A 23,363-nucleotide genomic window follows, 5' to 3' on the forward strand; every position below is an offset into this window, starting at 1 on the left:
TACAGTGGGGGGCAGAGCAGGCGCACAATCTCCGTGTCCACAGCCCTCAACAGCACACAGGTGTCTACAGCAGTGGGCAGCCAGAGGCACAAGTGGAGGTGGAACCTGGGGGTTCTGCTCTGGATAAAGGGCACGGCGTGAGCTCACAGCTCTCTGCTCCCCACCCACAGCAAAGCCAGTATCGGCCACCTCTGCTTGCCTCAGGGGCCTGCCACGGTCTAGTCCCAGGCAGTCACCCACTACTTGCAGCCTCGCCCAACTCTCCAGGGCAGCCAAAGCCACCTGGCTCTTCTCCTTCCCACAGAAGTAAATTTCTTGCCCTCCCTCAGGCACTTCCTTGCTGTAAGTTCCTCTGGAAGGAGGCCAGGGAACCACCCTGGCTCCTGATCCATCCCACGGCCTCACCCAGGAACCCCCAAACCCCCTGGGAAAGCGGAGGCCCTCCCGGCCAGCGTCCCACCCAGGCAATGAGGGTGGCACTTTCAGCACCTCCAGGGAGCTTCCCACAGTTTTCCCAGGAAGTCAGAGGAGGATTTCCCAGGAGAAAAATCTAAGAGCATCTGGGGACATGAGCAGCTTGCCCACCTGCTACCCAAGCAACCAGATTCCCCCAGCTCCTCACAGGCTCCAGGGACTGAAGGGGAAGACAGAGCTGAGGCAGGAGCAGGAAAGAGTTCCACTCTCCTAGGAGAAGTCCCATCCTGTCCTGCCTCCCACCTGTCCCTACTCTCTTTCCCCAGCCTCTCTCTGCTCTCCACCTGAGAGGCAGCCACTCTGAGCTGCCTCTTGCTCTGTTTTCTTCACTCTGGGCCAGCAGAAGATACTGCTGAGTAATCCCAAACTCACAGCAGATCCCCAGCCCTGAAAACAGGGCAAAGCCCAAGGAAACCTACTGATCCTGGCCTTTGCCAACCGGGGAAGAACATCTGTGTTTCCTCATAATGGCTTATATTCCACAAACTCTGCCCTGCCCCAAATACCCCAGCCCTGGCCTGAAGACAACCACATGGAGAAGCTCAGTGTCCCCTTCTCCACTTCCCACGCACCTGGTAACATTCCCTTCCGAGTCCCCCAGACACCCATCTGCACAGAGTAACAGCAGCCCACTGCCTGCAGGATTCCCAGTCATGATGTTGCATCAGCCCCCACCCTACCCAAAATATCCTCACCCCCACCACCTCCTCTCCTCTCCAGCCATCTCCATGGTGACAGCAGCATGACTAATGACACCCTATCAGCTTCAGACTCAGGAGCGCAACTCCCCCCCCCCCCTCCACCGTCCCCCCACCCCCACCCCGGGGATTTCTGCAGATTGGATGCAAACCAACAGTGCCAGGGACATTCTCGAGAGATTTCCAGAGGCAAGGGTGGGGAGTGGGTTGTGTGTCTTAAAAAAAAAAAAAAAACAGTTCAACCAACCCAATCCCAACTGCACCCAAACCATCCAGCTGAGAAAGCAAAAAGAATCCAAACAAAACCCACACAGGCCTGAGAATTCATTGGCCGCCTACACCCCCGCCGCCCCTCCCCCTCAGCTGCTGCTACACACACAGTGGGAGATTAAGGGATCACCAGAGGAGACCCTTTATTTTTATCCAATCCAGTCAAACACTTCACCTCTACCACACACACACACACACACACACCACACACACCACACACACCAGGTACCTTGACAGCAGCTCCTTGTCCCCACGGCCCGGCTCCTTCACCAGCCTTTATTTCCACCTGCAAAAGAAGCCGGAGAGACTGATAAGCCAGGCCACCACCAGGAAAGCAGCAAAGTCCTTCTGCTGCACTCCCAGCACGCTGCGGGGGAAGGGGGGAGAAGGGAAGGCAGGGGGGCCTCGGAAAGAAAGGATAGCAGGGACCATCTTCCTGCCTCCAGCTGCCACCCAGACAGGCGGTGGATGGACTCATTCGCCTTCAAGAGTGTTTTTGTTTTCATTTCTCCCCTATCCACCCTCCCAAGATCCAGGAGGGCTCGGCCCCTCCTCCTGTGTCCGGTCTGGCCTCGTCCCTCCCTGCCCTGCCCGCTCTACCTCGGCCGGCCTCCTCTGGTGCATCGGCCGGCGGGCCTCCCATTATCCCCGCCGGAGCGCACGGAGGGAGGCACTGCAGAGGCGGCGGCGGCCAGCTGCCGGCTTGGCTCCCCTCCCCGCCGCCGGCGAGGCTGGTGTGGAGGGGGCGGCGCGCTCGCCAGCCAATCCCCGCGGCCGGCCGGGCGGGGGCAGGGCCGCCGGGGGCTGGACCTGCCCGGCCGGGAGGCGGGGGCACGGCCAAGGGTGCCGCGGAGCCGGGCTGGCTGCGGCCCAGGCCCGCCGCCGCTCCCCGGCAGGCTGGGGATCCCGGGGCACCCCCGCCTCCTTCCGAGTCGAGGACCCGAAGGTAATACCCAGAGGCATCCTCTGCATCTCCAGGGTCAAAGACTGACTGCGCTCGGGGTCGAGCAGACGCTGGCGGGATTCCCCTTCAGGCCGCTCTCTGGCCCTAGGACACCAGCAAACTGCCTCATCCTAGCAGCAGCTAGGACAGTGCCAGGCACTATGATAAAAGCAACAGCCCCTGCAATCCTCCAAGGAAAAGAAAAGCCTTGAAGTGTGAACCTTTTACCCCGTTTTACAGATGAGGAAATAAGGCCAGATAAGTGAAGTAACTTACCCAAGGTGACACAGCTAGAAAGCAACAGCTCTGGGACTCCAAGCCAGGCTGTCCCGCACTAAAGACCAGACTCTCAACCATTACGCAGTCGTCTCCTCCCCACCTCCCATCAACAGATTTCCTCTCGAAGCCAACACTGCCTGTAGCTCAAAGCCTCACCAAGTCAGACTTGCCCTCCTTTGCTCACAAACACCTACACCTCACCCTACTATTGCTCATCCCTGCAGCTTGAACACAGGCCACCCCCTCCAGACAGCATTGCCTCCACCACCATTCGCAATGTTTCCTCCTCTTTCAGAAAGGCCATGGGAGGTGGCACACCCAGACTTCAGGGCTCCCCATCCCCTGGAAAGGCGGAGGAGAGGAGGCAGCCCAGACTCTGAGCCTTTGAAGGCTGCAACGCCCAGGAGACTGAAGGAGAACAGAATGGGGAGAGGAAAGCCCTGCAGTTCCTAGGCAACCCAAGAGATATCCTGCTTCACCCCAAGCCCTCCCTGTAGCCAACACCCCAGAGTTTCCACCTTCTAGGAAGGGAACCATCATATGGACTCTGGTACTCATGCATCTGGGTCAGCTCCTGGCTCCGTGGCTCCGCTATCCAGCCGCAGGACCTTGGTGGTGGTACCTTATCTCTCTCAGCCTATTTGTAGTTCTATTTTATAGATTAGTACTGCTCATGAGCCATAGCATCTACCTCATACACAGTTATGAGGAGTCTGAAGAAATGCCTCACAGCGCCTGCCACAGTGAAGGTGCTCCACCACCACGCTTCGTTTCTGAGCGCCATGGTGTGCCACTTCTGACTCACAGGTGTGGCTTGCAGGAGTAGTTAGGTGTGTGAGAGCGTTCGGTGCTGTGCTCTGCTACCAACTCCACCACATCGGCCCAATTATGCCCGTCCCTGAAGCTCCAAGGGGGCACTCAGAATGGGACAAGCTGTCCTAGGAGAGACAGCAAAGCTGGCCTCTGGCGAGGATACTCCAGGAGGTGCCAGGGACCACACCTGCCTCGCCTCTGGGGACAGAGGGCAGCTCTCCTGGGCTCCTCCCTAGGGCAGGGAGGAAGGAGGGTGACGAAGCAGGCCAAGGGGCACTGTCCTGAGCCGTGTGCTTCTGCTCCCCTTAGCTCAGACCTTGGCCAGGCCCAGCGAGGTCCCCTCCTTTATCCTGGTCCCCAAAACCCCTGCCCCACCCACCCACCGCAAACACAGTCTGCTGCTGGATAAGAGCAACTAACACTGCTTGGATAATAACGATCAATACTGTTGCTGCTCCGGCTGCCACAGTTTATCAAGCCCCTGCTACGTACCAGGCCCGGTGCCAGCACACTGTGGGAGCATCTCATTTGACTTACTCCACACACGACCTTATGGGGAAATGGGCTTAGAGATGTTAAGTTACTTGCCCGTCAACACACAGCTGGTGAGTGGTTAGCTAGAATTCCAAGCCAGGCATGTCTCATTCCAGTTCTTCAAGCCCTCCCTCCCAGCCTACCTCAGGGATATGCAAAGAAGGATGGGGTCACTTGAACCACACTACTTCCCTTTAAGCTATGGGTCTGAGAATAGTAATATTTTCATGCCTCAGAGACTTGGCAATGCTGCTCCTTGCCTAGGTTCCCCTGCCTCTCCCCCACCTGGCAAACTAATACGGTACAAGGCTTAATCCAAACGTCACCTCCCACTGCTCCCTTCCCAGCTCATCTAGCCCCCATGAGCTTCACCCCACTCCTCCCCGGGCCTCTTCTAGAGCAGTCACACCAAGTACAGTTATTTATTTACACGGCCGTCTCTCCCACGTGGGCAGGGGCCCTATCTTCCCCACTCACTAGGCTCTGCACAGAGGTGGAATGTGCTGAGCTGAGTTTCTACACAAGGAGGGTGGAAGGGCAGGGGGCTGGGCACTGAGATGCAGAAGCCACTCTCCAGGTCGGTCTGTTCTCTGAGGTCCCCAGAGATCAGAGGAACACTTGCTCTCCTGGGAGAGGACCTGCCACCTGAACTATAGCCAAGACCCAGCCTTGTTCAGCCAGCACACGTTTTCCTCACAAGGCTGCAAGCCACCCTGACTCTCTGCTCGAACCACCACCCCACCCCGTGCTAACTAAATCCCACCCCAACTGCAGGTCCCAGCCCACCCCCTGGCAGCCTGCAGACACACTAGCAGAGCCCATGGCCCCTAAGGCAGTGCACCTGCAACCACCTCCATCCCACGCTGGCCTCCTGCCCTGTTCTGAAACACCTGGAATGCTAGGGCTCCGAGGAGTCACAGAGGCGCATCCCGGGACCACCCTGCCTCCAGCAGGGACACTCTCCACACTTCACACCTGACCCCCTCTACTCTCTATCGGCCCCTCTTTCTGTATCTGGGGCTTCACAGTGACCAACCCAAAGGTAACTGGGACCCCCCCTCATAGGGGCTGAAGGTCTCTCCCCACTTTCCATCATGACCCGTAGACCCCACTGCACTCCCAGCAGGAGAAATGGAGTCACAGGTCTCTCCACTAGAGAAGAGGTGAATGGATTAACTCATTCTCAAAACCCACTAAATACCCCAACACAGAGAACCTCAGAAATACAGATCCTCACAGGCCAGAACCCACACAAATATATAAAGACTAAGAAATGGGGATGCATCCAGAAACAGATTTGGGGGGCTTTATAGGAGGATCAACCAAGCAGCAACCCCATGCCAAGCCCCATAACTGAAGCATGATGTACCGTATCTTATTTACCCCTCAAAACAAACCAATGACATAGGAATTATTAACGCCCATTTTACAGATGGAGAAATTAGGAGACTGAGTTGGGCCCTCTTCACTCCCTCACTGGCAGCAATACAGGTGGTGCTGTTCTGTGTAGCTCTATGATTTTATCAACCTACCTCTTCTAGAGTTGGCAGGGGGTAGATGGACGACTTCTCTTGCCTTGCCATGGCTGTGTCCTGAACAAGGTCACTCCCCACAGGGCTTTACTTCAATGCTCAGTTCAAGCCCCACTTCCTCCAGGAAGCCTTCTCAGGTTACCCGAGTCCTCTGCCAGCTGACCACACTTCCAGTGTTTCTCATTTGACACTTGGTACTGCTATTTGTCTGTGTATCCTGCCTCTCCAACCAGAATGGCTAGAGTCGTGCCTCTTCAAAGCCCTGGTTTTTTTTTTTTTTTTCTTTGCCCAGCATTCCATACACTGAAGGCACTTGGAATCCAATGTGGGGGAAGTCTGTGACCTTCCCTTCCCTCTCCACTGCACAAAGGATCCTGCCAAAGAAACCCAACACCCCCTCCACCTTCAGAGCCTATGTTTGAAGTCACTGGTGTCCACGCATCAATTTCCACCCAAGTAATTGCAGCCCATCACACACACATCATCCCCTATATTTGAAACTCTTTGCGGTTGTCATGGGAACTGCCTTTGCCTTCATTCACTGATCAGGCCTCACAATTAGCTTTGGCAGCGGAAGTCTGTGTCAACGGCAATCGTGGGGAGGAGAAAGCCGAGGAGGTGGAAGAACAGCAGCAAGGGAAGAAAAGGTGCTCCTCCCTGGAGATGCAGGAGAACCAGACTGAACTCGGGCACCCGGTGATGTCAGAGGGAAAACACAGCCAGCCAGCGACTCTACCTGGACACTTCCATGCCAACAAACAGACGCACCCAGACCCCCCAGGCTGGCAGGCAGCAGTCGTGGCTCTGCCCACAAACCCCCATGCCGTGCTAAATGCTTCTAAGAACATCTTATATTCTGTGAACTTCGTCAGGGTCTCCCCACTCCATATTCAACAGTTTTGGGCCATCAAATGTCCCAGGACCCAAGCAAATAATTGGAATGACAGAATAACAGAAACTTAACTGGTTATTGAGAAGGTGAGACAGGAATAGTGAGTGGTTTAGAAACCTGGGGACAGCCCCAGGGGAAGCCTTCTAAGAGTAATTAACACAAAACGTCTTATCTTCCACCTTGAAGATTCATGAACACCCTCAGCTGGCGCCCTGTGGTCCGTCTATGTCCTTTCACACCCCTGCCACCAGTCTCGAGCATTTGAGTAGCATCTCTGTACAACTCAGCTTCAGGGAAGATGCCTCCCTCCTCCTGGAAGCCCCACCTCATCCTTCACATATCACTCTGCTGAAACTCTCAAAACAGGTCCCTTTCCTTCCATGATGGGCTCTCTTGGCCTAACAGTGACTAAGACTGGTCTCTGCCCCTAAGGCATCCCTCCCTTGTAGCCCTACCAGACTGCTCTGTAATTATTTGTTGCCACGCTTGTCTCCCTGCCCAGACTGTGAGCTCATTAAGGACAGAGTAAATGCTGCCTCCCCTTTACCGCCAACTCAGGCTCAGCGCAGCACCCCACACAGCCAGTTGCGATATGCAGGAGGAGGCTGGGAAGGCAACTTGCAGTCTACCAGTCAAAGCGGGTGACATCCTGCCTTCAGAAACTAAAGTGACTCCAGTGCCCTCCCCCGGCACAGGGGACACAGGAGGGCCAGGGACCGAGGAGACACTCCAGGAAGGTACCTCTCCTCCGTATCCCTCTAGCACCAGCTCTCCTCTCACTGGCTCTCAGCGCCCCACCCCATCCTGCACTGTCAGCCGTCCAGACTGGACACAGCCTCCCCATGAGAAGATGCCATTCTCTCTCTCCTCTAGGGCTCCAGGATCATTCCCAGCAACAACCAGGGCACCCGGAGCCTACCCTTAAAGAGCAGAGCAGTCAATCAAAAGACTGGGACGCCCCCGGCAGTCCAGCAGTTAAGACTCTGTGCTTCCAATGAAAGGGGTGCAGGTTCCACCCCTGGTCTGGGAACTAAGATCCCACATGCCATGCAGCACAGCCAAAAGAATAAAATAAAAACATTAAAAAAAAAACAAAATGAGACCAGAGAGAGCCACTCAGTGTCCTTCCCACAAGAAAGACTCAGAAGGGAACAGACTCTGGTTTGGTACATTGTCACTTATTTCTGACTCAGCATCTCCACACCCCTTCCTGAGGATTCCTCTGGCAGTAATTAAATGGGGTAGGGGGCTAGCGGGTACATGCATTCTGATAAATGGGCCCAAATGAGTCTACCTCATACAACTCCCTTTTCATTTGGAGCATCGGGAATTGGTCTGTACCAGTAGTGGGAGGCGCACCATTCTGTCCACCGATGCCCTGGCCAGCTGTGGGGAGGTGGGCACAATGGAGTTGGAATGCGTACAGGTCAGAACCAGCAGTTCAGGAACAGAGCTCGAGCGCCCTAAAGCAAGTGAGCAACCCCGCAGAGGTCACCGAAGGCCTGGCCAGTTACCCCACACTGAGTGCCGACTTTTATTTTCCCCTCCCTCAGTGACTAATAAAAACTCAGGTTATCAGATCTCTTAGGCAAATGACAGGAGACAAGGCCACGGAGGGGTGTGTCCACCCCAGGTGTGCCAGCAGGCTGCGCCCTGCACAGACACACTCAGGCTGAGGCCTAACGCCACCCTAAAGGACTCTCCCAGCCGAAGTGCGGCAGGGCTCAAGGCAGATAAAGGAGTCCTGTTCCTTTCCAACACCCTCTGTCCTGCTGAGCATGCTGCCCTCGATCCACAAGGGAGCTGTAAAGAAGGGATGGGGAGGGGAATCAGTGACAACTCCTGAGACCCCCGCCCCCCAGAGTGGTCTTTCAGCTCACCCAGTCCCCACACTGCCTCCTCCAGAACAAGAGGCCCAAGGCAGAGAGCCAGCTGCTGACTCAGGGTGGGGTCCATGCCAGAGCAAGAACACTCAGACAAGGTTCACCAGGGCTGCTGGGCACGAGTGAGGGTGGGAGAGTCACCTCCCCCTAGGGAGTTTCAGAAAGTGTCTTTGAATAGGGAGCCACCCCTCATTCCTATTGTTTTTCCCCATAGCAGATAATTTAAACATGGCTCAAGCCTTCAATGAGAAGCAATAAGCTTTGCGTTGGGTTAGAACCCCCCAAAAAAGCACTGCCCCTGGGAACAGGGACCCTAACCCAACTTCCTTATTCCTCTCACCACTTACCTTGGCAGGGGAACAAGGATCCTAACCCAAAAAATCCTCCCAAGAATAGCCAACCAGGATAGCTACTTCCCCAACCCAGAAACAGGCTTCAGTGAGGGTTTAGAGACCACGGAGGAAAACTACATGTCCAGTAGAATTACCCACACAGATAAAACACACACACACACACACACATTTATATATCTAACACACAAGCCACTTGAAAGGCAGCCAGTGTGACTGAGTTACTGAATTTCATGTTAATTAAATTTAATTTTTGTAGCCACACATGACTAATGGCATCCTTATCAGACAGCACAGGTAGAGCATACTTTTTAAATTTGGGGTGTCATAAACACTCCTGAGAATTTGCTGAAAACCACGAACCCTCTCCCCTGAGAAAAAACACCCCTGCACATTCACACACTTGGCTGAAATTTTCAGAAAGTTCACAGACCATATTCCCACCCAGCTCTGAGATTAGGTCTAGAGATCGACCAAAAACTTCATGGACTAAGAACAAGGTTTTATCTGCAATGTAGTTGTCTAAGGAATATGCTACACCTTACATAGTTGGAGCAAGAGACCACCACATGAGGAAGCCCCCACCTGATAGAGGACGTCTTCATAACATCCCAGCCTCTACAAAGACCTATGAAGGCACAAACAAGACTGGTTCTTCAGTCTTGGAACAGCTATAAATGTTAGACAACTCTTTTTCTCAAACATGCACTCAGTCTACCTGCTTATAATTGCTATGCTCTAATATTGTCACCCAGCTTATTTAACTTCTATGCAGAGTACACCATGAGAAACGCTGGGCTGGAAGAAGCACAAGCTGGAATCAAGATTGCCAGAATTATCAATAACCTCAGATATGCAGATGACACCACCCTTATGGCAGAAAGTGAAGAAGAACTAAAGAGCCTCTTGATGAAAGTGAAAGAGGAGAGTGAAAAAGTTGGCTTAAAGCTCAACATTCAGAAAACTAAGATCATGGCATCTGGTCCCATCACTTCATGGCAAATAGATGGGCAAACAGTGGAAACAGTGTCAGACTTTATTTTTCTGGGCTCCAAAATCACTGCAAATGGTGATTGCGGCCATGAAATTAAAAGACGCTTACTCCTTGGAAGGAAAGTTATGACCAACCTAGATAGCATATTCAAAAGCAGAGACATTGCTTTGCCAACAAAGGTCCTTCTAGTCAAGGCTATGGTTTTTCCAGTAGTCATGTATGGATGTGAGAGTTGGACTGTGAAGAAAACTGAGCACCGAAGAATTGATGCTTTTGAACTGTGGTGTTGGAGAAGCCTCTTGAGAGTCCCTTGGACTGCAAGGAGATCCAACCAGTCCATTCTAAAGGAGATCAGTCCTGGGTGTTCTTTGGAAGGAATGATGCTAAAGCTGAAACTCCAATACTTTGGCCACCTCACACAGAGTTGAGTCATTGGAAAAGACTCTAATGCCAGGAGGGATTGGGGGCAGGAGGAGAAGGGGACGACAGAGGATGAGATGGCTGGATGGCATCACCGACTCAATGGACGTGAGTCTGAGTGAACTCTGGGAGTTGGTGATGGACAGGGAGGCCTGGCGTGCTTCGATTCATGGGGTCGCAAAGAGTTGGACTCGACTAAGCGACTGAACTGAATAAAAGTTCTGCACATTCCCCGACACAAAGGAACTAACTCCCTCTTCCACATAGGACTCATCTTAGCCTGAGTTCCCCTACTTATTCATTTCCAAGCTGAACAACCATCTTTTTCAGTTGCCTTGCATGTGACCACTTTGACAGAGCTCCTAGAGACAGGCTTTCAACACACCTTTTAGAGTTTCAGCTCTTCCTACCTGCTGGGAAGCCAGGGATCCTTACTTGTACATTTCTTTCTTTTTTAAAAATACGTGCAGGACTTTGGATTTACCCCGATTAAATTCTGTTGAGTTTTGCTGAATCCCACTCTTCCAGACTGCCCCAATCTCCTTTACCCGTGTTTCACCATTTAGCTTCAATATCGCATCACCACTACTACTGCGACCACACACCTACCCACTGATCATACCTGCTCCTACCTACATCCGAGCTAGAGGGCACACATCTCTTCTGCTCCTAACCCTCCAGGCCCTTCCATGAAACCCAGAGTTCTATGGATGTGCTCCTGCCATTCCCAGCTACCACGAGCTACTACTCCCTCATGGGCCTCCCATGTCCCAAGTCAGGCTGCTGAGCAGCAAACATCTTCTGAGAGCCCTTTTCCAACTGTTCTCAGAATACACACATACACACACTCATAGACACACACGCACAAGTTCTTAAAGGGTTACTGATAGCTCGTAAGACTAGACTGAAATGGACTCCAGAAAAACAAGAAGAAACATGGAGTAAATCTCAAGATGTTCTTGTCTCCCTGGCCTACAGGGTTAAAAATAGGTTGGGTCACCCTCCTTACTCTTGTTGGCAATGGGAGTACTTTACCTGTGTTCATCAAGACTTGTTTCTGTCCCCTTTTCCACGCCTTACCCCCTTCTCCACTCACAGAAGTGCCACAGACCGGCTCCTCAAACTCTCAAGGACATACAAATCACCTGGGAATGTGGTTCAAGTGCAGGCTCTCATTCAGTAAGTCTGATGCAAGGTCTGAGAGTCTGCATTTCTAACAAGCTCCCAGGTGATGCTGATTCTGCCAGTCCACTGATCAGCAAGGTGGAAACATGGTTGTAATCCATTCAGGTCCCCTAAGACTCAGGTGAGCAACGTGCAGTCCTAGTGAGTGCCCATCAACTCAGCTCTCATCTGAGTCAGAGGAGTTCCACTCTAACTACACATTAGATATACCTGGCGGAGCACCAGCCCAATTGGAGTCCTCCCCAGAACAACCAAACTACTGACAGAATCCCTAGAAGTGGGATCCAGGTGATCCCAACATAGAATCCCTGATCCATACTGGTTGGTAAAATTCTGAACAGGGTAATTATACCTGTGTCCGCTTCAGAATGCTGCTGTTGCTGCTAAGTCGCTTCAGTCGTGTCTGACTCCGTGCAACCCCATAGACGGCAGCCCACCAGGCTCCCCTGTCCCTGGGATTCTCCAGGCAAGAACACTGGAGTGGGTTGCCATTTCCTTCTCCAATGCATGAAAGTGAAAAGTGAAAGTGAAGTTGCTCAGTCGTGTCTGACTCTTAGCGACCCCATGGACTGCCACCTACCAGGCTCCTCCGTCCATGGGATTTTCCAGGCAAGAGTACTGGAGTGGGGTGCCGTTGCTTTCTCCGCCTCTTCAGAATGACTTTAGATAAAAAACTGGCCCTCTGATCTATGACGCTAGAAGGAAGCACTATCATTTATTTGCAGAAATCCAGGCCCACTGGTTTGACTTGAATTGCTTTGTAGAGAACCACAGGGATCCCCGAGCCCACCGTTTGTCTTTCTAAATCTCATGAACCACCTTTTAAAAAATCTGCTCGTCTAGGACTTCCCCGGTGGTCCAGTGGTTAAGAGTCTGCCTGCCAATGCAGGGGACAGGGGTTTGATCCCTGATCTGGGAAGATTCCATACGCCACAGAGCAGCGAAGCCCATGCGACACAACTACTGAGCCCACGGGCCCTGGAGCCCATGCTGCACAACAAAGAAAGCCACTGCAGTGAGAAGCCCATGCGCCGCGACTGGAGAGCAGCCCCCGCCCACCACTAGAGAAGAGCCCGCACAGCAACAAAGACCCAGCACAGCCGTAAATGAAAAATCACTAATTTAGAAATCTGCTCTTGAATGGTCAAAAACTGACACTGGTTTACAATTTCCAGCATATCTTTGAAAAACTGAACTTTCTACCTGTCTCTGGTCTTCCGGCTCTCTCCCAATCATCATGTAATTCCACAATGATGCCATTCCATGGGCATACCTGAAGGTGTATAGTAGGGAGCTGATAACTCAGATTCAGGTAGGGTAGCTGTCTCTCCCTCCCTAACCACACATGCCATGGTTTATCCTTTCCCCAGTTTATAACAGTTTATACAGTTTATACCGACACAACAGGGACCTAGGGGCTTCTCTTTGTCACCAGTTCTGCTCCAAAGGCTTCTCTCTGTCACCAGTTCTGCTCCAAACCCTTTCCTTCTGTGTTGTACTGGGAACATATAAAAGACTATTATTGTCTTGAGCATCTTCCACCATCTCAGCACATTCTGGCCACTGGACTCTCTAATATTCTTCTTAAAGGGTCAGACTACCGTTGACTCGCACCCCCTTTCCATGTAAAAAGCATGATCTTTCACCATCTGTACTCACCAGACAGCTGCCCAAGCAGCCACACAGATGGTCCAGCTCTTAGCCCCCACCACCTTCCTCCTTGGGGCCCCATTTGGGACTGCTGAGTCAGCATTTTCTTTGTATAAAGCAATCCTATCCCTCCAGCTAACTTCCCTTTTAGAGTCTGTAGCCATGGGGTTTAAAACTGTTTACATCTGAAAAACAATTTTCTGAAGTCTACGGCCAACATCACTCCTTGCCCAGGTGTCTCCCTGGATTCACAAATGCTGAGATGGGCTCCCTGTCTCTAAAGAGCCTCATCACTTCTACTTTACCAATCAATTCTCCCTTCGCTGGTGGGAACTGCTACCCTCCTGATAGCATCCCCCACCTCACCCCACCCACAGCCCATCTTCAGGAAGACAGAGCCAGGAGCAGGTGAGGCAAGAATTGGTCAGGTGTTCCGATACTGTTGAGAGATCCCAAATTCCAAAGTATCTTTTCTCAACACGGGCCTAGAGCTTTGTTTCAGCCACGAAATCCACCTGGCTGAGGGCTAGACACACCATATATATTTCTATTTCTCACTCATGCTTCTAACCTCATGTATACACACTTCCGGGAAGTTTTTTTTTACAAGGAGTTTTTCTCCTACCCTCTTTATCAAACTTTCACTTCCCTCACCCATGGGCAGCTTTTTGGTCAGGCCCTGGGCCACACCAGCTCCTCGCTCCTGGATGTCCAGTCTCCTCCCCGAGGAAAGAGGCTGGCAAACTCCTCCCTCCTCTTGCCTGGCCCCACAGTTCTATGAGTAAGCTGGAATGTCTTGAAATAAACATTTAATAAACAATTACAGCTCAGAGACTAACATATATAATTTTTATGCATAAAGATTAATTCTCTTCTAGATGTTCTAGGAATGTTTTGTCACCATGCACTGATTACCTACCATGTACTAGACATTCTGCATATTTTATCTCAATTAATCCTCACAAAGAAGGGTTACCCCATCTGACATGTGAGGGGAAAAAAAAAAAAGAAAACAATGCTCAAGAGAATAAGCAGCATAGCACTTACTTTGGGCTCTGCATCTCCACACTCACCAGAGCCTACTTTTCTACAAGCCACCACTCAGGTAAAAAAGGATGAGGAAGTCAAACAGCCTCTGACATCAGCCTAGGATCTAAAGCCTTCCTGGGACTAGGAAGGAAGACCACAGCTGCAGAAATGAACTCCTGCAGGCGTGTTACCCAGAGGCGCGAGTAGTCACTTACCTCTGTGGTGGACAGGAACAGGCCTGGGAGTCGCCTCTAGAGTTAAAATATGGAATGTCTCTGACTAGAGGGGCTCTGTAGCACCACCTACCCACACTGGGTAAAAAAGTGAGGAGCAGGGAAGGAGACAAGAAAATCAAGATAAGGTTCCCCCTCTTACATGATGACACAAAGCAGCTGTCAGCAGACAGCTCTGTGTAAGTCCCAAAGGAAGCTGGAGGAGGTGGAGACAGGATGGACATGCAGAAAGGATGCCCAAAGGGGAGACACTGAGAAGCATGGATGCAGGGAGAGGGCCTGACCCCCAGGAGGCTCCTGGGACGCTCTGTCTTGTCCCACCTGAAGAGCAGGGGCTAAGATCTAAAGTTCTGTTCCCAAGGGATAGGTTTCCTCCTTTCCCAATCTCCCAAATCCTGGGACATGTCCCCTCCTTTACATGGCCGCTCAGACCTGGTGGTGAAGGTCCCAGCAGTCCCCTAGGGGCTGTAAATGCCGGGCTGGTTCCCTGGGCTCTCACTCAGGAACAGCCTAGAGGGCCTGTCAGCTTTGCCAGCGATACATTTGTCAAATGCAGTATTGCCTGGACAGTGGTTCCCACGCTCTTAGCCTTCACAGACCAATTAAAAAAAAAATTATGGTGAGAGACACTAGTTACTATTCTGTATTTTGCCAAGACTGTTCTTTAGATAAAAATAAAAAAAAGATCTACTTTCTATCAACACTTCCATTCCATAAAAGAAAGTATATTTTCAATCATCAAAAAAGTAGAAAGTACCTATCCCTAAAACAAAGTTCTGGTCTTTAAGTCAAACAAAGTTAGCTTCAAGACAAAGCTCACTCCATTGTCCCCTTCCCATGGTTTCTGCAGAAACCCAGAGAACTTGTCATGGGGCCGCACTGGTCCACAGATAAGCGTGTGGACCCTCTGTCTGGGGGGAACCACAGGACACCAGCTGCGTTTTCCCCAATCCTGTGGGCCTTGAGAGTCAGCCGGCCGTGGCAAGGTCCGCAGAGACGTAAACATCCAGGGGCTTGACTCTAAGCCTCAGCCAAGCCAGATTCCTCCTCTCTTAACCGCGACCACTGGCAATCCAGGGCAGCAGCTTACACACAAGGATGACAGGCCCCTGGCTAGACTCCCAGCCCCTTCCATTCAGGTGCACCTCCTTGATGCCAAAAGAAGAACTTAAACACGGTTCACAAGAGCCACGCATTCTAGGAACATCCAGCCCAGAAAGCTCATCCCCCAGGGTTTGAGAGGAATGAAGTGAGAGGAAGGCAGCAAAGAAGGAGATAAACCCTAGAAGGAAGCAAGCAAAGGAACCAAGCCTTACAAAGTAGACGGGGCATGTCCTCCTTATACCGAAATAAGAGCTCTCATGCCCAGGAGTGAAGCCTACCCCTGGTCCCACCCCACCCCTCTTTCAGAAACGACCCACAGGGCACTGGGCCAGCAGGATACCAACTCCCCCGTAAACAGCAGCAACATAAAGGGGCTGCACACAGTCTCCCAGGCTGGGGTGGGGAGCTGCAGATGTGATCCAGATGTCTGCTTTAACCTTAGACTGGGGAAACAGGGCACCCATCCGCTATCCCTGGGCCGTGATATGCAGCTTCCACAGGGAGCAGACAAGAGAAGGAGAGAAGGGGCAGAAACATCCCAGCAACGGCCACTTTCCTGACCCAAACACTTGGATCTTTCTTCCCAGCCACAAGACCACGGCCCCACCAAACTGGCGGCACAGCTCCGACACTCAGCGGTCAGGGAAATCCCAAGTGCGAGGCGCCAGCCCATCGAAGCCACAGGTGCCCCGGCTCCCAGAAGCACAGCGGTTTCCAGCCCAGCTGGAAAGGGCTTCAAAGGCCAAGAAGCACAGCCCCTCCACGTCCCCAGGGAGAAGACAGACTCAGAGAGGGAACCTGAGTCGTCCGATCCTTTGGACAAATCAGGGGCAAAGCGGGGAAGCCCCACGGACAGCGCAGGCCTCGGTCTCTGTCCAGCGCGAGTCCCGCTGCCTGAAGCGACCTCGGCCGCTACAGCTCTCCTCCCAAGCTGCTTCACTTCACTCGTCCCTACTTCTGCCAACTCTCGGCTGTGGCGGCTGCCACCAGCCTCACGGCCAGCAACCCACCACCGGCATGCAAAGGAAAGACGGACAGTGCAGTGCCACTGCCTCTCCTCTCCCCTCTCTGTTCTCATTCCAACTCCTCCTCCCCTCCCTTGCCCTCCCAACTCCCAATTAAGGGAGTACTCCTTCCTGGGGTTGACAGCATCTCAAACACACATCATTCATTCATTCATTCAATTAGCATCTGAGGGCTTCTGACGCACCAAGGAACTGAGCCAGGTCCTAAGAACACAAGGCATAAAAAGTCCTTGACCTCAAGAAGTACTGTCTAGCGTGGGAACTCAAACCATGGGTTTCTCATTGAATTCCCAAACATTTTTAGGTACCATCCCCAAAAGGATGGCACCCAAAAAAAGATTTAGGGAAAGAAACATCCCACTCCATCAGGGCAGCGTAAGACTACCCTATCACTCCAAATTTTTCCTTCCAAACCCATCAGCCTCCATCCCTTACCTGACACCATCACTCCCATATCACCCAAGCATTAGCATGACCTTGAAATATATCTGAGGCTTCAACCAGACAAAAAACTTCTAAAGATAAAGCTGGATACCACTGTCCCAAGTCAAATGCAAACATCCGGGATGAGAGTGCTAGCTCAAAGCCCTGTGCAACCTGGTTACCCTCCCACCAATTGTAAGCGCGGCAAACTAGCCCGAACCAGCTTCTAAAGACAGCTATGCTCCTATTCACAGCCCTCACTGAAAGTTGGACCTGGAGGATCAAAACGGGAGAATGGCTTAACGGTCTTCAGCAAGACTCTTGTAAATGCAGCACCCTCAAGGAAGAAACAGGGCTGTCAAGCAAGACCCAACTTACCTCCTTGAGAAGCCCCACTTTTTTCTTCAGCACCTCACACTTGCGCAGTTTGCAGATTTGGTGTGTGCGGCGGTTGGTACAGCTGGTGCAAGCCCCACAGTTTTCCAGCCGCCGGCAGGGCTCACAAGTACCACACCGCTTCCGCTTCTTCCGCCCATCTCCACCCCCTCGGAGTTGGGGTTCAGTCCCGGCCACTGGAAGCCCAGGCCCCTGGTAGCCCGCTACCATCACCTGGCCCTGAGGGAAGTCATAAAGGCCTGGCAGGTCCGGCTGGACTGCCAGGGGCACCTGAAACTGACTCATGACGTTGCCAGAGGTGGGGGCATAGGTGCTGGGGCAGAGCCACAGTCCAGCTTCCTGCCTGCAAAGGCCACCAACAAGTCCTTCTTCCTAAAGCAGTCAAAATCTACAGAGCGAAGGCAAGTAGCTCCAGGCTGCGGGACGGGCACCTCTTCTCAACCCCTCTTCACCTCCTCTGCAGCAGTCTGACAGGACTCAGTTGGGGGCCACTCTCCCACCTGCTGGGGCCCGGGATCTGGGGGAGGACATCAGCGGCAGTCCCCAGAGAAGGGATCATCTTGGCTGGGTGGGCTCTTCACCCTCACCCACCCTGGACCCAGGCATGAGGTGGGCAGGTGGGTGTGTGACGGGGGCAGGGTAGGGTGAGGAGGTTCTCCTCCGGCTTTTCCTCTCCCGGGTCAGAATGATGGAGAAGGCAGCGCGCAGCCTGGAAAAGAGACAGAAAGGGGAAGCGCATCACTCGGGGCTGGGGGACAACTTTCACTCTTTCTGTTACCTCTTCCTGCTTCTGGGAAAAGAGAAGTTGGGGGAAGACAACGGGCTTGCTCTCATGAAATTCTGTCCAGAACCTCTGGCAGGGCACACTGGCCAACCCGCTCCCTGATGGAGCAGGATGAGGGCCTGACGGGGTGTTAAGGAAACCTGGACAGCGAATTTAAGGGGACGGTCAAGGTGAGATGTCTAAGAAAGTTGTCCTTTTCCCCACCCCCACAGGCTTGGGAGACTTTTGCCAAAATTCCCACACGCCCCTCACTGGAGGTCGCTGGGCCTTCCCCAAGGGAGCACAGCTTTCAAAATAAAGTTTGCCGAGAGCTTCACTCGGCGGGGCTGCCCAGGCGTCCCGGGCAGAGGCGGCCTGGAGTGGGGCGCGCCCGGGGTAGCCCGCGCCGGCCGCCCAGCCTGCGGGCCGGACCCTGGAGGGCGGCCCGCTCCAACGAGGGGGCGCGGGGAGGGGGGCGCGCTCCGGCTCAGGCCCGGCCGCGCGCGCGCAGCCGCTCGGGCTCCTTTGTTCTGGGGCCTCGGCCGCTCGGCTTCGGCGGCTCCGCAGCCCCCGCCCCGCCCCGCCGCCCCCGCCCGGCTCGGCTACACTATGACCCGCAGCACCCCCGCCTCGTCTCCCGCAACAAAGTAGCGGGGCCCCCCCGGACCGTCCCCTCCCCTGCGGGCCCCCCCCCCCAGGCCTCCCCTCCCCCACTCCGGAGCCGGAAAGGCACCGACTGCACCGACCTGCCCGCCGCCTCCGGGGCGGAGCGCACAAAGGGGCAAAGTTTCCCGGCCCGCGCCGCCGCCACCACCGTCGCGGCCGCCGCCGCCGCCGCCTGGGGCGCCCGCCTCCTGGAGCGCCTGGCCCGACCGAGCTCGGCGCACGGAGCCCCCCGCCCGGGCCGATGAGGGGACGGCGCAGGAGGAAGGAAGAGGCAGCGGCGGCCGCGGCGGCAGCAGCAGCAGCAATGAAGGCGTCCGCGGGACTCCCCGCCCCCCGCGCGCCGCGGCACGTGCTCGCCCGGGGACTCCCCCGCCCGGGAGGGCGCGCACGTGCGGCCCCGCCGAGCCCCGCCGGCCCCGCCGCCGCCCCCTCCGCCGGGCTCGGGGCTGCGCGAGGGGGGGAGTTCCGTGGAGGGGGAGGGGACGGTGCGGGCGGTCCTGAAGTGGATGGGGGCAGGGCCCGGCCCGGACGCCGCGCCTTTGCACCTGCAGTACCTCCCCTCCCCCGCGGTCGGTCCTCCCGGGACCCGGCCGCCCTCCTCGGGTTGGCCGCCCCCGCCCTCCGGCGCTTCTGCAGCCGAGCGGGCGCGGCGGGCGGCGCGGGGTGGGGCACGCGGAGCTCCCAGCCTAGGCCCTCGGCCGAGCCGGCCTCGGTGTCCCCACTTCCTGCCACTCCCTGCGGGCCGAGCGGCCTGGGACGGCCCCAGTGCCCCTGGGAGTCCTGAACTCCGGGCCCCACTGACCCCCCTCTCCTGGCCGCCGCTCGCTCATTCCGAGGCAGGACAATGGGGGACATCGCGCGTTTGCGTACCGAGTCAGCCTAGCGGGCAAGGAGGGGATACCCCGCGAGCAGAGGCCAAGGGCCAACCGGCAGGAACCTTCGCCGGGATCGCAGCCCAGCGCCCTACCCAGGCGGACCCCGGGGCCCTGCCATCGCGAGCCTCCCCTGCGCCGCTCTCGGCTCTTTCGCGTCGAAAACAAAGACTAATCCGATACCCCCGCCCTGCCTCCCAGAGGAGGGGGAACGGGCGCGTCGCGGAGGGTAACCGAGGAGGACAGCGTTCAGGAGGGGCTCGGACAGCCTCCGAGGGGTCGAGCCCTATAACCCAGCGCAGACTTTGAAAAGTCACCCCGGGCTGTTTTCCAGCCAGGGGGCAAGGGGCAAGGCATAAGAGTATTTCTAAGTTGCCGAACATCCCGTTCTCTCTGCTGCTTTTTTCATCTCACCTGTTGTTCAGGCCAAGTTGAAATTCCAGGTTAGATTAATTCAGCTCCACCCATCTGGCCACACTGCCAGGCTGGTCCCCGAAGCTACCTTCCACCTACCTGGGTTGCTGGGGAGAAGGGTGGGTCTCTAACACAACACAACACACACACACACACACACACACACAGGCAAGTTCTGGCAGAAACATCCACGGGAGGACTGGCCTGACCAGTTTGGGCGGTGTTCACCGAGCCAGGTACCTGGCAGGCGTCACCACTGGGCTGAAGCTAACGACTCAGCCAGAACTGGAAAAAGAGCATTCGGCCGCTTATTTAGAAGAAGAAAAAAGTAATTGATCTCAAGCAGCGCTGTCCAGAAAGCCCTAGGCGGTAGGAGAAGCCCGCATTCTGTCTGGAACTTCCCTCCCCACAGACCTAATTTTGACAGCCTCCTTGAGGGGCCAGGTTGTCAGCTGTGGGGAGGGTGTGAACATGGCTCCAATACCTACTTCCTACTCCGGCCTTTGAGAGTAGGAAAGAATTTCTGTTCAGGGAAGTTAAGACTGGAACTGAGAAGAGATACCAGTGGAGTGTAATTTCCAGTCAAACAGAACAGTTTGTGGGCTTGTAATTGTTTTTAATGTAATGAATGCTTAATGTTTTAAATATTTTATTTTTAGTAAAAATTATATATATTAAAGAAAACACAGGAAATAGAGAACTAGAAGACAAAAATAACCTCAATACAACATTTAACCGTTTGCTATATTTCCTTCTAGCATTTTCTGTCTTTAGAGTATTTCCTTTTTTTAAAAGATGGCTGCACTCACACTGGTTATGCAATTTGTTGTCCACTTTTTACTTAACATTATATTGAAAGTATTTCCCTATTTGATAGACAATCTCCAGATAGTGTGATAATGAAGAAGGGGGCGAACTGTGGGTTCCAGACCTGGCTCTGGCACGTAATAGCAGAGTGACCTCAGACTCATCAACTCTGAAGGAATCCACATAAAATACTTAACACAGTGCTTAATAAATAACAATTATTGTTAAACCCATATAACAACTTTCTGAGGTAGGGCCTATCTTGAAACCCACTGTACAGGTAAGGGAATAGATTAATTTGCTCAAGGTCACTCAGCTAGTGAACTGTAGACAAAATTTGAGCCTGGCATCTTTCCTCTTGTTTTCTGTCTTGGTGAATGGCACCAGCAATTCACTGTGCCAGTTCACTCTTCACCAGCTATATATGGAAGAGGCATTTCACAAAATCCTCTGGCTTAGGTAACAAGGTGGATGAGGGCCCCACTCACCAAGATAGAGTACAGGAGGCACCGGGGACATCTGTGTGGCACGGAGGAGGCTAGGCTTGGGCTGGAAACACATGTGGGCCCCAACAGGTAGCAGCTCAGGAGGCCTCACGTTTGGAGGAATGGACATGGAGAGTGAGAGGGAAAGGCAGCCAGGCCAGAGCCCTGGCAAACACCAGCTCGTGAGGGACAGCAGCTGACAAGAGGCCAGCAAAGAAAGGAGACAGAGGAGCAACCAGAGAAGCGGGAGGGAAACCGGCCGCCCACCAGACAAGCTCCCAGTCTCCCTCTGGAAACTTCTATTTGAGCAGTCTTGTCGCTCATTCCGTCTGCCTAACCCTTCCCACTTTAACCCCTTCCCAGTTTCTCCTTCTACCTGCCAAATTCCCATTCATTCTGCAAGTCTCTGCATAAATGCCAGTTCTTACATGAAACGGCTTCCGGCTCCTCAGGCTCCGAGTCCCGCCCACTCTCTCCAGAAGTTTGACGCTGCCTCCCTAGAAACAGTTATCTTACCTGTATTGTAATCGTTTGCACATTTCCCTCCTAGTTACTATGAGCCCTTGGAAGGTTGGGACCCTGTCTTTTCACCGTTGTAACCCTAAACCTAGACAATCAATATATGTTCAGTGCAGAAAGGAGGTCAGGAGAATCTGATGAATGAAATATCCTGGTAACACCGAGCACCCACAGGCTTCCGAGGTTTATTCCTGCTTGCCTTCCTACCTGCAGGAACCCTTCAGGGGCCCCTAAGATAAAATCCAAATTCCTCAGGCCCTGCCTTCCCAGGGCTGCAGCCTCCTGTGCTGACGGGTTATTCCTACTAGACCAGCGCTCAGGGCAGTAGAGCAGCTGGGACCGGCGTGGAGGTTGCCCGCGAGCCTCTCCGTCTCCAGGCAGCCTAGAAGCTAAGTGCGGTCCCTGATGCGCAGCATCACCGACACCTGGGCACTTGTTAGAAATGCAAGCTCTTGGACCCCACCCTAAACCTACTCAGGCAGAAACTCTGGGGGTGGGGCGCAGCGCTCTGTTTTAACAAGCCCTTCCGGTGTTGCACCCTCAACTTTGAGAAGCGTACGAGAAGCTACTTCAGCACCTAGGCGCCGACCAAGATCACGCCGGAGGCGCTTAGAGGAGGCGGACCCAAGGAGGCTCCATTTATAAACCGGCTTGGCGGGCCCCACCCCTAGGGGCCGGGGGCTGAACCTTTTAGGCAATCGCTCAGATACGGTCAGGACCTGGTTGCGCCGCTGGCCCGAGGGTTAGAAAGGGAAATACCGTCTGGAGAGGCAAAAGCTTAAAGGACTGCTGGCACTACATAATTGGCAGGGGGCGTTTCCCTGGAGAGGGATAGAGGTGGGGCTGGGGAATAAGTAGGGCTTCCATTGATGAACTGAACTGAATTCAGCACTGAGCAAAGGGCACAAGAGGTATAATTGGATGTGCGCGCGCGGTTCTTCCGGAAGGCACTGCGTGGAAGCGCCACTGCTGGGTGGTTGCCCAACCAGCAAATGATTGAGTGTGACTGACCTCCTCTGAGGCATTTGACGGCACTCCTTCCCTTTTAGGTAATAAGCAATTTGTCCTATTTGAAGAATGAGCTTTGTATTATGGGACCTTTTGCAGAAATGTAAATACACTCCAGTGTCCACACTTTAGCTTGGTTTTAAAGACTGAAGGCATTGGGAAGTTCATTTTATGTTTCTTCTTTGGTCATGTGTTGGTTAAAAACATTATCAATTTATATTTGCATAGACCTTTCCTTTTTCCTTTCCATACCCTTTCTCAGTCTGTTTGAAGAGTATACCAAATGTGTAAATGTAACTTTCCTTCTCTTTCTATGACATAGTTATTATGTGTGTGTGTGTGTGTGTGTTTTAGTCACTCAGTCGTATCTGACCCTTTGCGACCCTATAGACTGTAGCCCGCCAGGCTCCTCTGTCCATGGAATTCTCCAGGCAAAAATACTGGAGTGAGTAGCCATTCCTTTCACCAGAGGATCTTCCCGACCCAGGGATCAAACCCTAGTCTCCTAAATTGCAGGCAGATACTTTACTATCTGAGCTACCAGAGAAGCCTGTTGTTACTTTAACCATTTTCAGATAAAGGAACTAGGCCTCAAAGAGGTAATTTTTCCAAGGTCATCCACTACTAAATGGCAGAATTAGGCCTACAGTCGGGGGGACCTTTGAAATTAGCCTACTAGTGCTAGGGCTATTCCGGAGGAAG

At 53.5% G+C, this 23,363-nt stretch overlaps 1 protein-coding gene across 3 annotated transcripts in view; it reads right to left on the reverse strand.

The window, feature by feature from the left end:
* The window catches only part of TET3 (tet methylcytosine dioxygenase 3), a 112,375-nt gene extending 91,939 nt beyond the window's left edge, over positions 1-20,436 (reverse strand). Inside the window, exons 1-3 of one of the 3 annotated variants that reach the window (XM_027554858.1) lie at positions 19,843-20,436; positions 17,110-17,836; positions 1,672-1,728 (exon numbers count right to left, since the gene is read on the reverse strand). In XM_027554858.1, coding sequence (XP_027410659.1) covers positions 1,672-1,728; positions 17,110-17,412 — 360 coding nt within the window. In that variant the 5' untranslated portion in view covers positions 17,413-17,836; positions 19,843-20,436. Of the gene's footprint in view, positions 1-1,671; positions 1,729-2,042; positions 2,147-17,109; positions 17,837-18,636; positions 18,741-19,842 lie in introns of those variants that run through there. The other 2 variants (XM_027554857.1, XM_027554860.1) reach the window with 2 other exon arrangements.
* Positions 20,437-23,363: the final 2,927 nt, after the last annotated feature.

This window comes from Bos indicus x Bos taurus, chromosome 11 (assembly GCF_003369695.1).
Source record: "Bos indicus x Bos taurus breed Angus x Brahman F1 hybrid chromosome 11, Bos_hybrid_MaternalHap_v2.0, whole genome shotgun sequence".
Taxonomy (NCBI): Eukaryota; Metazoa; Chordata; class Mammalia; order Artiodactyla; family Bovidae; genus Bos; species Bos indicus x Bos taurus.